General features: G+C 39.0%; 1 protein-coding gene across 1 annotated transcript in view; it reads left to right on the plus strand.

The window, feature by feature from the left end:
* Window positions 1-8911: 8911 nt before the first annotated feature.
* LOC117961680 (potassium channel subfamily K member 2-like) overlaps window positions 8912-16631 on the plus strand; it is a 28632-nt gene continuing 20912 nt past the window's right edge. Inside the window, exons 1-2 of the mRNA XM_034900532.1 lie at window positions 8912-9516; window positions 11035-11348. Coding sequence (XP_034756423.1) covers window position 9516; window positions 11035-11348 — 315 coding nt within the window. The 5' untranslated portion in view covers window positions 8912-9515. The remainder of the gene's footprint in view (window positions 9517-11034; window positions 11349-16631) is intronic.

Below are 16631 nucleotides of genomic sequence, written 5' to 3' on the forward strand. Positions count from 1 at the left end.
ATTATGAGCAGTTGCTTGATCCACAGCAGCAAGACAACAGTGTCACTGTGGCGACCGTCTCAAAGAAGAGGTCATTGTAGACTAGTTTAGTATGTTGCCTGATGCAGGTAAACAGAAGGCGATGGATTAACATCTGGTTCGCCCATGTCCGTTCCCTGCCAGTGTAATTTCCGTACAGATGGCACCTGCTTTCTGGCGAGCATGTATAAAGTACACAACAAAACAAGACATCACCTGGAGATGAACCGCAAACACTGATGAGCTGCCTCGTCCTTTCCTATTCCTTGAGTCTGTGAGCAACAGAGTTAGCTATATCTGCCACGACATACATGACAGGGAGCAATGTGATCTTACACCCACGCTATTCCTCTGATGTGTAGCATGATGAGTGTTATAAAAGCAGCAATAAAAATGGCTGGTCAATGCTGCAGCACTTTCAACTCATTTTTAGAAGAGACGTGTAGGACTAGAGTAAGAATGTTATGAGTTTTTACCCAAATCAAAAATTCCAATCAAATTTTTTTTTCACAGATATAATGTAACTTTCAAATTTTTGATTTAAGATGCAATGATGGTGTTGTTGGAGAAAGAACTTAATCACAAGCTTGGGTGCTGTAAATTGCACAAACATGCATATGTAAGCCACCTTCCAAGTACAGTATGAGCCACCACAATGAGTGTGCTATCCAGATAATGAGCCGTTGGGTTGCTGTGGGTTGAAAGCTCCAAAAGGAAATTTGTGAACCACAAATTTACTGTGATGGGAGGAGAAGGAAGGCTTCTATGGGTGGTTTCTCATCAAAGCCTATGCCACATAATAATGTCTTTGGGCTAGAGCTTGTTATGTAAGATGCAAAACCCCATTCACATGTTACAGCACACTCACACTCAAAGACTAAAAACACAAGGCTTTTTCAAAAGATATTTGCTTTTTGTCTTAACAGCCAAATTCTCTTTGTTAAAAAATTAAAAAGAAACCACAAAAGCAAAATTCAGTGTTTTGTGTGTGTGTTTGTAACCTAAAAGAGTGACAGACAGCGGGTGAGATTATTTAACCCATCACTTTGCTGTTCCAAAGACACCTTTTTATTGTCATAAGGAAAATTTCAAACATTTAAAGAAAGATGTCATTCTGTCAGTAGTTCCCATAATGTCACCACACAGATGCTATTGGCAATTGCTATTATTTACGTAAAAAGCTCACTCTATGTGTTGTTTGTTGCGGCTGCTAGCACTTTGTGTGTGTGTGTGTGTGTGTGTGTGTATGTGTGTGTGTGTGTGTGCGCGCGTGTATGTCTTGCACTTTGCATGCCTCCCTGTCAAACAATCATCCCCCAAGGAAAAGTTTCTTATTTTCTTTGCGACAGGATGGCACACTGATCCTGTAATAATCTTGGATCCGGCAGAAGGAAGAAAAGGCTGGAAGGAGCGCAGCTATTGGTTACAAAGGAAGAGCATGTACTGTCTGTTATCATCATGAATAGAACAACACGTGAGACATGTGGTTAATATTATTCTAGAGCGGCCATATTCTGTGGGAATGTGAATTCTGTGACTTTGTGACATCATGTTGGTTGCCTAATATAATTAATTCCCTTAAAGAGAACACAGCCAGGAAAAGAATTTATCCTACAAAGGCCAGGAACACTCTTTGCCCCTTGCACGCAAACAACATGAGTGTTGTTCAGAGAAATCCTTGTGGCTTTTGTTTTTTAGGGTACTTAAAAATAATACCGATTTGGGGTGTAATGTCACCATAAATCACAATGCAAAACAACGTAAGGATTGGCAAAGAGATAAGAAAATTAAGTAATAATTTACAAATATACAGTGTACAAATAACTAATTATATATGCTGTGTAAGTTTATACTGTATATCGTCTTGTATGACTTGACAAGGTTTTGGAATTGCATTGATGAGTATTAATAATATGCATGAACAAGTAAGTATATCACTAATGTCATCAGTGAGATATTGGATAACAATTTCAAATGCAAGCAAACAGTAAACACAACAATTTGTACTGGTGTTCACTCCTTCACTGTGATCAACAGCCCAATAAACTAGCATTATTATTCTCTCCCTTTGTGTGAGGCAGACCTCCTCATGTGTAATGAGCAAAGAGAATGAACTACACTACTACGTTGTGTTAATTGTAATTTGTGGCTTGCAGGTATTGTTACATGGAGCACAGCCGTCATGCTACTGAAGAAAAATATCAGTCTCAAGCAACCTTTTCTGTAACGAGGAGGGAATTGTCAAGAATGAGGGTCATCTACAGACACAACATTCACTTCAAATCTGTAGTTTAGGGCACTTATGAGGTTTGTGATTAAATAAAAGTGTCTGATCTGCTACACTGTTGATCTGAGAGCAACATGAACGTTTTAGCTTTATAATCTTATTGTGCTGAATTGCGCTTTCATAGATATTACTGCATTTTGCACTCACAGCCCAGCGGTTATGTCCTCTCATCAGTTTGCATAATAAAATGTGTGCAGAGGTAGACATAGGTGTGTGTGTGCGTCAGCTTAGTCAGCAATACCCTTGTCAGCCTCTACATTAATCGTCATTACCCCCCTGTGGCTAAGGTGTACAGGTGGAAAAGGTGACACTGACATCTCAGTGGGTGGTGAAGAACACTGAGACACCATCAAAGTCTGATGTAACGGATGTAAGGAGTGGAGAGAAAATCTGAAAAGTCACTAGGAAACCTTCAGACATGCCCAGACAGTAAAGACCTGCTGTACAGGGTGATTATCTGTTTCTATTATTTGATAGAAGAATGACATCCGTGCAGATTTCATCTCTGGAAGTAGCCTTTTTAGCCAAAGACCAAACTAATGTTTCCTTTTTCTCTATTCCCTTTAAGGCCCACAGCATGTCCAAACCCATTGATGGTATTAGCCTCCAACTGTGACATTTGACTGGCTGACGTTTACTTCAGCGTCTTCACTGCCACAGTAAGTATCACTTTTAAAAGAAACGACAAAAAGGACTATTTTAACCGGTTTGTGCTTTTATAATGGTTCTCAGTTTATCTTTGTTTTTATAGGACAGCTGAAGGCATGAAAGGGGACAGAGCGGGGGAATGACATGCAGCTGCGTCCAGGAGTAGACCTCTGTGAATGGACGTGCACTTTACCAGGTGAGCTAACCAGGCACTAAATAGATGCATTTCTCTAATTAATGGCCCAACATTTAGTTACTGACATCAGGAATGATATCATGGAAATGATGTTGGAAACTTCCCAGTTGACCCCAGGAAGCTTTTGTAGATCAAGGTAGCTTTGTTTAAGACATAAAACAAACTTCCCAAAGTGTCTCTCAGAACATCAAACCCCTCATTCTTTATACTCTTTGGGGCCACACAAATGTGGAAATCCACTTTCATGATCTCCCCCGAACAACGGTGAGTTCCCATGAGCAGATGTCACGGTGGGCTCCTGCAAAGGTCATAGGTAAACATTGACTAACTTGGTCTTCGACGTGTCCTTACAGAAACATAAAGATGATTAGTTCTGTTCCCTAAAACAGTCCTGATCACAAAGTGACATCTGGTTCCCATCCAAGCTTCTCCACCGTAAACATCCCAGGCTCCAGTTTCCATGTGAAAGTTGTCCCCTTAAACTAACCCTTCATATCACACATTGTATAGGATCTGAAATACATTTCACAAAATGTATGCTTAAATATTCAACCTAATAGTTACCATGTCCATTATTAGGCCCACCTCCTTGGCACTTTGCCAATGTATGATTAGCCTATACCATATTAGCAATTAATAAACTAACCCCTGTGTGTCTTTATGTCTTTATCTATATAAGCGTGTGTCTTTGTACATGTATATCCTGTCAAAATGTCTTTGTCATGCTCATTCCATTTAAATGCATTTTATCACGATGATGAAGATAAATGCCACAAACCTAAATGCATTGGACACACAATAAAGTTGTTCTCGATACTACAAGTGTAGCTGGAGTTTTGATCTCTTCAGACTATTTTCAACCGTTGTGTCCTGTGTGTGGGATTGTGGGATTTGAAATTTCAATTTTGTTTAAAGAACAGACAAAAATAGACAGTGTCACAGTGTTGGACACTGAAAAAAAAACGTTTGGTCTGTTTTTAGCTAGTTGTGTTAAATTGTCCCTTCAAGCTGAACTGAAAATCAATTTAAACATTGATTCAACTATGTACACACGAGTACAGAGTTCTACATGACACTGCATCTATTATAGAGAAGCATTTCAGTAAAGCATTGGCCACTTAGCACTAAGGTTGTTTTGTCAGGAGAGGATAATGCAAGAACTTTTAATAATTGAGTGAAATACTGTTGACCTCAACCTCTCATTTATTTTCTTTGATGTGCAAAAGGATCCCTCGAAGGCCTATTAAAGGCTGTCAAGTAAATATGCTTGCAGCACACACTGCTGGTTTTCCTCCCCCAACAAAAGGCTCCAGAGCGACTTCTTAGTGTTAATTAAATGGCCATGCGTGTGTGTCTGTGTGTATATGTGTGTGTGTGCGTTTGCAGGATACACACACACACACACACACACACACACACACACACACACACACACACACACACACACACAAACACATTGCACATGTTGAATTCGCTCAGTTGTTTGTGATGATTGATGTTCGCCGGAACCAGTCGAATGAATCACAGATGAAAGACTCTTGAAACCACAATTATTCTTTTTCAGCTCTTTCTTTTATCAAGAACCAGCGGCTTGACAACCACACCTGACATGGAACGTGCACGCAGTGTTAAACACAGCTTAATGAGGGAGAAGCTTGAGACCAGCATCAGTTACAAAGATTGTTTCCACATGAGTGTGGTCTGTGAATGAGGCAATGTGTTATCTGCTCTCACCACTGATCCCAATCCCAGTTGCTGATCTTTGTGGAAAATTGCTTTTCTTAAATTGATGGTCTCACTAATCTTAAACTCAGAAGGTTAGTTAGTCTCTTTAGCAATCGTTGATGTACTCCGAGGAGAATTGTTTTGCTTTTAGAATTGATACACAATGTTAGTATAGACTTTATTATAAATTTTGCCTTACAGAGTCTTCTGCTTTTTAATGACACAATAACCTGTGTGGATTTGTACACCACTGTCATATAGTATGTCAATTTGATTACAGATAACAGATCAATCTCATAGTAATCATTTTATATTTAGTAAAGGCCCTTGCTGCTGTAAATAATGCTGATTATTCTCTGCAGGATGAGTAAACTGCAACCTCAGAGGAAATGATTCAGGTAGATTCAGCAGGATTTGGTGTTGAGATGCAATTTGTTTGCAGTACCTTGGACCCTCTCTGTCTTTACAATGCAAGCTTGCAGACAAGAGTATAAAATATACATGTTTAATCACATTAGACACATTCAACTTCCAGCAATTCTGTTTGCTGATGTTGCGGATTATCCGTGTTCTGAGCTTCTTCTGTCAAAGTTTGACAAGGAACATTACTGTGTGTTTGTATGGCTCTGCATGGATAAACAGGTCAGGCACTAGATTAAGGATCAAATCCTTTAAAAACTACAGAACTAATTTATGAGATACAATACATATTTAAATTATACACAATAACAAGCACAGAATCCTCAAATCATGCAGTAACATGATGTAAAACATTTAAATTGGAGGTTGTTTTTTTAAATAATGTATTCAAAGATGAAGTCAAACCACAAAGCTTAGAATTTTAAATTTTAACTAACATCCGATTTCTGTAAGAAAAGCACCTTTTATGAAACAGGTGACAGGGGAACTGTAAAATGGCTTACCTTACCAGTGACTGGCAATTTGCTGTTACATTAGGAGAGATGATGGTAATAGAGGCCATTAACCAACAATGTCACCGATAATATGATTACAGTCATGTGATAAAAGCCATATGTTCCTGCTGCAGGGGACATCCTGTATGAGGGAAGCGGTCTAAAAATTAGGATGAGAGATGCTGAAGCATGAGTTTATACTGCAGGAGGTGACTATTTATCAGAGGGCAAAAAGACAAAAGCGTTTTATGTTTTTTATAAAAGCTTTTTCCCGTACAATTTACATATTCCTCCTGAGCAACTTTATCACATAAAGTTGAAGACACAACAGTGAAACAGTGTCATCTGAATGGGTGACAAAATGTAGCCTCATTTCTTCAGAGCAGTCATGTTGAGTCAACTCTGATTTAATCTCGCACCGCTACATCATTATCATAGTTAAGACGCTTTCAAAGTCGATGGGAATTCAGATAATTGAACTTGTAACTATATATGTATGCAAAATTACACTCCACTTCATTATGTGTGACTTCACCAGACAGTGTAATAGATAGCAAACAAAACTGGGCTGGAAGGTAATTCAGAAATAAGCCTGCTGGGTCATTCTTTTTCAAAAGAAGACAAAGAAGTAGATGCTTTTAATTTGATTTTTTTCTCCTTTCATCTTAATGAGAAATACAATTGTGTCATCTGTCTCACTTAAACTTCCACTGAAGCTTGGAAATAATTAAAAGAAACTGCTGTAAATGACAGGCAAGAAGAAAAAAAATGCAAAGAGAATATGTGATATTTATGAATTTTCAGCTTTTTATCCACTAGGTTTAGAGGGTTTAAAAAACACACTTGATGTTTAAATGGTATGAATGACACAAACTGATCTGAAGTGTCTCACTGAAATACAGCAAAAGTTACAAAACAGCCCTAAAGCAAAGAAACGCGGACTTTCAAATGTCCACAGCATGGGCACTGCAGAAGTGTTGTATTTCTTCTGGTAAAACATGGCAGCATTAATGGTAGGAGGCCATTAGTCCCAGCAGCAGAGGGCCTGTTGACGGAATGTTTTCCATTATCTTTATTGTGATTGTTATTGCCACTCTTCATTTCAACCTCAACCGGCACCGTTAGACTCCGCCTACCAAGACCCTGGGTCTGTCCGAGGTTTCTCCCTGAAAGGAAACCCTTGCTCTTGGGGCAATTACAGGAATTGTTGGGTCTTTGTAAATTATAGAATCTGGTCTAGACCCACTCTAGCTGTAAAGTGTCTTAAGATAACGCTTGTTATGATTTAATACTATGAATAAAATGTAATAGAATAGAATTTTCACCTTGCGTGACTCTTCCCTGGCTGACCTGACCACTGACTTGATTGAGGACATAAAAATAAAAAATAAATTAAAAAAAACGTTTTACCTCAGGGGATTGTTAGTGGCTCATATGTATGAAATGATAGTTGGCAATATTGTTATGTGCTGCTTGGGAGACATTTGCATTTTTCTATCGCGGTCAATCATTAAAGATCCAGCTGCCAGAGAAGCATCCTAACATATTTATCTTTGTAAATCAAATATCTTTGTTTGCAGGACTGCAAACAACAACAAAATATATGTAGCTAAACAAATGTAGCCACAGCGTCCATTGCTACAATTACAGCAGAACTGTAACCATGACAACATCCAGCACTCATATCAATCATTATAAGTCTTTTTGTTCTTTGGATGACGTTAAAGTTAATGTTGTACAAATGTTTAGTATGTACTAGACTTCTTGAGTACACAGTGACATGATGTGACAGATTCAACAACCCAGTGTCAACACATTGTAGCCCTTTGATCATGTGTGTCTATAAAAGAATGCTGCGAGTACATCAAAATAAATCTGCCATTCTTTGAGCCTGCGAGTGCAGGTTGGATGCTTCACTGATTCATTGTAGATGTGAGAAAGATAGATGGGCAGAAAAGGAAAGGACTGAGAAGGAATAGGAAAAGACAAAGTAGAAAATGGTTATTGCTAATGGTTTATCACGGAACAAGTGCCTTGTCGAAAGCCTTTTTAAGAGGTGGAGTAACAAGCTTGTGTGGAATTTTGTGGTACTGTAATACTGCAGAGTGCAGTGTAATACTTCTTTCTTTTGCAGAAGTGTTCTTTCCTTCAAAAACTCAGCTAATGAAAATTTGAAATGTCAGCAAAAGTGGGAATTATGAATAGGTTATTCTTAAAAAGATCTTTAACTGTAGTTATCCAAAGGTAGCTTCATTCAACCAGGGAGGATCTTTATGTGTGTGCATGCATTCGCATGTGAGTGAGTGCATGAGTGTGTGAAAGTGCGTATGTGTTTGTGTGTGTGTGTGTGTGTGTGTGTGTGTCAGAGCACCAAACAGCAGTACTGCTGTGTAAGTCTCTCAATTTAATTAGCAGTAGTAGCTCATGCAAATCAATATTAAGGACACATATACACACACCTTTTCTCTTACACACACAGACACAATGGTGTGCGCACACACACACACACGTACACACACACTAACACGCACATACACACACACACACACATACACACACACACTGACACACACACACACACACACACACACACACACACACGGAAAGAGCAATGAGCTGAACTGCAACTGGCAATCAAATCACTGAAACCCCCTGCCAGACTTGGTTTTGAGTATTCATATATTGGTCACACCTGCATGCCACGATGAATAATAAGTTACATCAGGGACACGGACTGTACAGACTGCCTCGGTGAATTAAATTACTGAACACTCACACTGACAACTGCCCTTCATGTAGCTACTGCATCCGAAAGACTGCTTCTACTGTACTCAGTGATGGGCTGGCTAGATGTGAGATGTGGACTTGCTGGATGACAATGATCTTATGAAAGAAACTGAACAAAAAAAGCCCAAGAGTAGTAGTATAATCTCCAGGCTGTTACAGAAAGTCAATGAACCATGGTCTTCGTGGTTCAGCACTCTCTCTTACAGCCTTTTGTCAGTGTGCTTTTGAGCCAAGAGGCGAGCAGAGGAAAGCAGTGGGCAAGCAGCTTCTTAGATGAGGATCTAAGAGTGGTCTTTCATGATGTATAATCATACTGTAAAAATGTAAGACTAATGCTAAAATACTACAGCCCTGTTTTGCACAATCTCAACTGCAAGGAGCAGCTTCATCGTTATGTTCATTTATTGTGTAAAATGTTGCAGCATGGGATTTAGTGGCAGCCAGGGAAGTGTTGGACAGCACGCTGAAGCTCCGCTCTCTTTTATTCATATATTTATTAATTTAACAGGAGCAACACTGTCCACACCAGAGAAGAGGGAGTGCAGGGCAGCCCATCCAGCGGGTCTCACTGCTGAACTGCTCCTCTGACCACCCGGTGCAATCCAAACATCTTCACAGCCCCATAAAAGCGCATCACTTGGCAACAATGTCTCCAAACACCCGCATGGCTTTTGTGGACGCGGTTTGTCCCCCTAGTACCTTTTACGTTCCGTCCTAGCGCGTCTTCTGGTGGGAACGCGATGTCCTGGATGTATTTTCTCCGGAGATTGTAAAGTGGAAGGAAGCGCAGCTCGCTGAAGAAGCCATGTGGAGAGCGGCTAAGTCCCTTGGTGGGAGCACCGGAGGCATAAAGCCCCACTAACAGGACATCATTATCTGCGTCTTCTTGCAGGAAAAAGATCCGTCGATGAGGAAACAAAGAGAGACGAGATGGTAGAGAAGTAAGTGCTCTGACAACTAGTTGAAATTCAGTGATTGAATGATGAAAATAATACAAATATTCTGCATGACTGTGCAGCTACAGAGTGATGATAAAGGCTTAGGAGAAATAGAGTTGTCTTTGTTTTTTATTAGTGAGTTTCTAGTGCAGTTTAGTGAATTGTGGCATCTCTTGCAGCCTCATAATATTATTCCTATTTGATCTCATCTCTATATGATACTTTTATTGCAGCTTTTATTGTCAATGTACAATATTGATGCGTGTGAAACCCATTCAAACGACAATAATGAAGACATTGCAGTTATATAAAAGCCTACTACTAATTTAGTAATAAGACAAAACATTATTATTTAACATGTTTTCTGCTAAGCAGTGAATGATCCTCTCCATGAGTTGTGTACTGTACAATACTGGCTAGTAGGAGCTCATGGTGTGGTTATGTAATTGTGTATACTTCAGCAAGCTGTTGGGGAAACTGGACTGTGACAAAGAGTGTTTCATTTTTTAATGAGCTTCCATTCAGTCTTTGGATTCATTTGTGATGTGGGACCAAACAGCAACATCAAAAACATAATTTTAGTTACAATTCCTGCAGGGAGACATAACCTGTCCCATTGTTGCAATATTGTCTAGCCAACATAGGCCTGTTAGAAAAAAATTCCAGGTGGAAATCACAATTCCCCTCATTAGATCCAGCTCAGAAGAGGAAGCTAAAATATGTAAATAGATGCATTTGAATGAAAAGTGCTACAAATGATCATAATTTGTTCCAATGGTTTATTATGGTAACAAACAAACACAGAATTAGAGTATCATAAGCACTTGTTGGCTATATAGTAATGACACTGGAGAGAGTATTAAGTTCCCATGGGTCAAATACTCCTGAATTATCTGAAAACCTGCTGTTGATTTGTCTTTTAATGTAACAGTATTTGAAGGTTATTATAAAGATTTCTTTTTCAATAGTGATCAAGTGTTAGACAACACGTCGAATGAGATCTCAGTGACATATTGAGAGTATTGTCACGATATTGTAATGATGCTCAAGTTTACGTAGGCCTAAAGTTCAGTGCTCAAACAACTTTCTCCAGATGGTTATTGTATCACAATTTATCTGCATGCATCATTCTGTTATAAAAATCTGAAACAATTAGTGGATTAATCAATTAGTCGAGCGACTGAAAAACGATCAACAACAATTTTGATATTTGACATTTGTCAAACATTCTGTGGTGTCAGCTAGCCAATGTGAGGATTTTCTGTCATTGCAAGCTGAATGGTTTGTTTTCTGGGACTTTTCTATGTTTAATTTCAGTGTTTAACGTTTAATCAATTAATCACGGAAAATAACTACCAACATAATCAGTGATCAATAATCGTTTGTTGCAGCCCTACCCCGAGAGAAACGCATGGTTCATGTTGTACGTCTGTAATGCATGGATGGATGGATGGATGGATTAGTATGCCTAAACTATACATCTAAATGCCACTCTCTTTTTTAATCACTTCATCCTGACAGTGGCCGCACCTGACCTTCTTGACCCCAAATCTGCCGCCCACAACTCCAAACCTCGCCTGTCATTCTCGGTCAGCCCGGTGCTGCTGAACACTCCAGAAGACGAGTGTGACACTCGGACTACAGTCATGAGGTGGAAAACTGTGTCAGCCATCTTCTTCTTGGTGGTGCTATACCTCATTATTGGGGCGACGGTGTTCAGAGCGCTGGAGCAGCCCCACGAGAGCTCCCAGAAGCTGGCCATCCTCGCAGAAAAACTGGACTTCTTGGCCATGCACTCCTGCGTAAACTCCTCCGAGTTGGAGGATTTGGTGAAGGTGGGTGGAATTCAAATCTTTTTTCCTCGGCAGGACCTTAAAATACAGATTTTCTCATATATACTGTATATTTTAACACATACTGAGGTTATTACTGGTATTTGACTGCTCTACGTAGTTTGTTTGAGGATTGTGGCAAATGGTGGAAACAATAATTGGAAGTAAACACTGCGCTTCAGATTTAAACACCAGAGACCACTGCTCATTTCACTTTTTAGCATGACTGGGATTTTTTCCTTAACCTTGAACACATGTTTAGAATTGTCACCGTGACGAGGAAGGCCCCTAACTTTAACAAAGTAGCCAAACCTTGAGGTTTCTCTAAACTTAACCAAGTTGGTTTGGTGCCCATGACAAAACCTTAACAATAGGCTAGCGTTAAAACAAGGTATTTTATTGTTTTTATTGTTTGTATTGGAGGATTAGTGTTATCGTAAGCTGCCTTCCACAGCAGGTCTACACTCCCATTCCCCTCCATAAATATTATAGGACACCAAATGAAAGACTATAGGAAACTATCAAAAGAAAATTGTGGTTTCTTAGAGTGATGCCACATACTTATAATGTAGTTTTAGAGTAGCCATAGGATGACCTGTGCTGTTGTATGTAAGAAAAACAACAAAAAGATCACTACAGATCAAATTGGAATCAGTATCCGCTGTTATCCCAAATTAGTTCACTTTATTTGCGTGGAAACCTGCTGCCTTAAACTGTTTTACACAAGGTGAAACAGGTCAAGTTGTATCAACAGAGCAGTGCGTTGATGCAGTAGACAAATCAAGTTTACATTAGTAGTCATTACTAAAAATCATTAGTAAACATACTTTTTTTTTCTGTAGTCATGTTGTCAAAAATAAGCATGTTAAGTTAAAGCTTTAGTGCGTAACTTGTTTATATTAATGAACGTCTGCTACATTCAAGCCATTGCCAAATGAGTTGCTACAAAGCTAATTTAGACTCTCCGCTTCACAAAACTCTCATTATCTCTCAGTATGGCTATGTTTAGAAACTGTGTCATCCAGCAACTTTCAAACTCAGAAATCGAGTGAAGATAATTCCCTTTCTAAAGAGTTTGTCAAGTTTTTTTCATCCTCCGTGTCCTCCTTGGCGACTAGCGCGATCACAGAAGGCTTGTGACATGTGGATGTGCAGACAATTTTATTGTCATTACTTAAAACTCCTCATGGGTGAGACAGAAACGACGCACTACAGCTTTAAACACGCAAAGAAACATTACAAATATGAAACATCAAGCTACTTAGCAATACTGAAGAACTAATTTGTTCTTATAAATTTTGTTTTTACTTTACGACAGCCTGACTTTAAGAACAGTGTATTGATTACATTCATTCAAAATTAAAAGGAACACAATACACATATAACACTGTAATCTTCCAATGTAATACACCGCATGGAAATTTCCTCTCAGGAGACAGAGATGCTAATGTTCTAACAGTATATGTGGTGTTTACTTTCTCACTACCCAAATCCCATCAGTCTCCACCCGGGTCTCGGTCATAGTAGCTACAAAAACAAATGTGGATATACATGAGCACTAAATCAACCATACAAAACTAAAACCCAGATAACATACATAAATGCACACCGAAAACATTAACAGAACATTGTTAAAACAAACATTAACTAGGACAGAAACCGTTCAGAATATTCTTTCCCATGAGCCTTTGCATTGCCTTTGCAAACTCAACATCCTTAGTTATCTCTGCTTAATGCACTGCATACTTAAGCTGATTATTACACACAACCAATGTAATTTGGTAATCAATGTGGTTTTTAACAAAACATGAAAAAAATAAGTAGTGACCACTACTGGGTTTACAAATAATATTAAAGCATCAGGACAAGAAAACAATTCTAAGTAATGTCCCACCGTCTCTAGTTTTGAATGTGCTCTTTGACTTTTCAACAAGAGAAATTAACAGCCACTTCATTTAGGGGGCCCCTGGACCTGTGCATCGTTAGCCTGTCTGGTGATCCCTCCATGCTTAAAAAAGAAAATGTTCCTACAAATCAAGCCTGGAAATGTAATGACCCCCTCCTTCATTGACTAGTGGATCTCACCATTAACCGAACTTGTCAGAGTTGCTGAAAAGCCTTCCCTCTTTGGGAATTCTAGCTGACATATTGGACATGTGGATCATTATTTTCTCCTCTATTATACCATAGCTAAGAGGTCTTTAAATCCTGGGGGAAACTGATTTGTCCATCACTTTGAATTTTGGCCTGTGATATTTTAGCTGAACCCTTATCACCAAAAATACCTTCTAATACAAAAACCTCTTTTAAGCCCACTGCATAAGGGATAGCCGAGAAGTACAAAAATGCTTATTTTTTGTACAGTATGTAAGTCAAACACTTTTAGTATGTACAATGAAATGTACAGTGTATGGTCGAAAGGATTAATGATTGGCTCTTATATAAAAATAAGCATGTTCACAAACATGCATATTTTCATACAGTCACATTAGGACGGCCTATTTTTGGGGGGATGAACAAGGATCCAAAAATACACAACTTTCACAACTTTCTCACTGTGTGTGTAGCAGTGCAGAGCTGCCAGTTTCTATGGAGTGGTATCTCGTTGTCATCGCAAAGCATCTCTCTTGTTGTTCTAACAAAGTGAGAAAGATCTCATTATAACAAAAATGATTCTCATAATGACGAGAAAACCTCAAGAGCAACTTTGTCTAAAACATTCCCTTTTAGGACTAAAAACCCGTTATGAAATTGCTGTTTTTAGTCAATACAGCATAGCAAGGGGTTTTCATAAATAAACAAGGGATGGGATTAAGTCCACTCAGACTACAGTGGAGCCCAAATATTCCCATTTATTCAAGACGTTGCATTATTCCTTATGGCAGAGCATTGGTGTAATTTTTCAATAATGTCTCATTATGACAAAAAGCTTTCCACCTTTTGGGGTTTGCTGTTAGACATACAGGGACTTGTTGATTAAGTATTTATGAACTAGATGTTTCAGTCATGTTTGAAGTTAATATGAAGTAGGTACTGTAGTTTCATTGTTGATGTTGAATCTCTTTTACCATGTTACTTCAGGAGTTGTTGTCCACTACATTGGCATTTGGAGACATTTGCAGTATAAGCTCTGACCATGTTAAAACTGCAGCTGACAGGATTTGCTAATGAATGTTTACCACAGTTTCTATCTAAATGAGACGGTTTGCAATTAAGAGAGGTTGGTTACAGATGGCAGTTATTTGGCTTTAACATGCTGAGTTAATATTCAAAGATGATGATGCGTTCTGAGATGTGCTGATGTCCTGAGATCATCTATCAGATTGGCTGTTAGATAATGATCTTGTGTTCGGGACGGAATGAGGAGCCCTGGACAATGGAAGGCTGTGGGCTCCTGAATTCAAACCACCCCCTTTTATTTATGTTCCACTTTTATATCAGCATGCTAGCATTTAGCTCAAATTACTGCTGTGCTGAAGTAGTCTCAAACATGCATGCTAACTAGGGTAAAAAAATAATCTATGAGCAAGTTTCTCGATCTATGATATTAACTTAGTTTTTAACAAACCTCTAAAAATTCTCCTGTAAAACTGATGAAAAATAGTGTGGTACGCCCTTTAGTGTTAACCTAATGATGTTGCTTACCTTTGCCAACAACCATGCCTCCTGGACTACATGGCCCCTATAACATTCGAAGTCCCTCTGGCCACTGTCTAAGAAAAGCTTAGGGCTTAGGGTAAACTGTCTTCTGTCCTCTGTCCTCAAAAAGGTCTTTTTGGCCAATTGAATGTTTGTTTTGAGACAAAGTCCTGGGCTTCAGAAACAAACTGCACACTGCAAAATGAACCAAATTAATTATTACAAACTGAGCAATTTATCTGTAGGAGGCATTTAAGAGCACGTTATCGTTTCCTAATGCTATGAAGGCGGATTGTGTGCCAGTTTGTACAGTACATACCTGACACAAATCTTGCCATTCTGCTTTTACAATGCAACACTCCAACTGAACAGCTCTGCCCATCATCTATCAGACAGTAGCCTCAAGAGTTCAGCAGCCTCGCAAGCAACTCTTTCTCTTCTGATGATTTATTGATAAATAGCTGCAGGTGTCCCCCACTCACTTTTACTTAATAATGTATACACACACAAACTCACACCTTTGTAGGCTCCCAGTGATCAAAAGCCAGTCAGCAGAGGATTGAGTAGAGATGTGCTCTTAGAAGGAGTAATTAAAAAAGTGAGTGATGTCAAAAAGCTCCGGCGATCCAATCTCTCCTGGCTGTTTGGCACAGCCAGTGTATTCTTCACATTATCTTGTCTTATCAGTTCCCATGGCCATGGTTGGATTTTGGCAAGACGGTGAATTAATGTGGTTGATTTGGCTGGGAAACAAATGGGCTGACTGAGCCAAGCCTTTGTGATTGCGTGATATGATAAATTATGTTTCTACAGGTACAATGGATGTAGGGTTTCAGAAATTCTATTTTCTATCTCCTTTGTTGAGATTTGGAAATGATTGTGAGATAGAAAAGATAAACACTGTTGATGTGTTCACCTTTGTTCATTATGTTTATGTTGATACATTAGTATCCTCTGCATGTGTGTAACCAAATCAGTTTTGTCTTTTAGTTGACTCATTCTGGGCATTTTTAGGGCCCGAGCACGAGTGCTAGGGCACCAACGGTGTCCTAGCACGAAGTGCAAGGAACCTATTGTTTTTGTAGGGATTATTATTATTATTATTATTATTATTCCGCACCGTTGCACTCATTTTTTAGGGCTTTCTCATGTTGTAAACGTCGCAAAAATTTGCACACATGTCAGACCTATAAAAAATGACAGAGTTCTGTAGTGATTGGGCTCTGGCAATGACAGAGGGCTCCATAGCGCCACCTAACGTGCACCTTGACAACGACAAATTTCATAATTTTAGTAACCAATTTTTCAGGGATCATGCGTATCATCTGGAACTGTATCAAGCTATTTTTAGAAAAAATCTAAAACATTTATAATTTACGATATGGCAAATTTCGTGCGAAATGTTTCATTTTTCAAGGACGTTTTTGAGGACCTTAGGATCCACAAAAACTCTCCAAATCTTGCAGCCAGATGCAGGATATGAAACTCTTTCATCTGAATACAAATTTAGTCTTGATAGTGGTATGGTTGCTCTATAGCGCCCCCTAGCACTTGCGCACATTTTTGACAGCCTCAATATATACGAAAACTCACAAAAATTGGCGCCCACGTAAACACCGGGGCGCTTTGTTAGTGTGTTCAGCGATT

Source organism: Etheostoma cragini, chromosome 18 (assembly GCF_013103735.1).
Source record: "Etheostoma cragini isolate CJK2018 chromosome 18, CSU_Ecrag_1.0, whole genome shotgun sequence".
Taxonomy (NCBI): Eukaryota; Metazoa; Chordata; class Actinopteri; order Perciformes; family Percidae; genus Etheostoma; species Etheostoma cragini.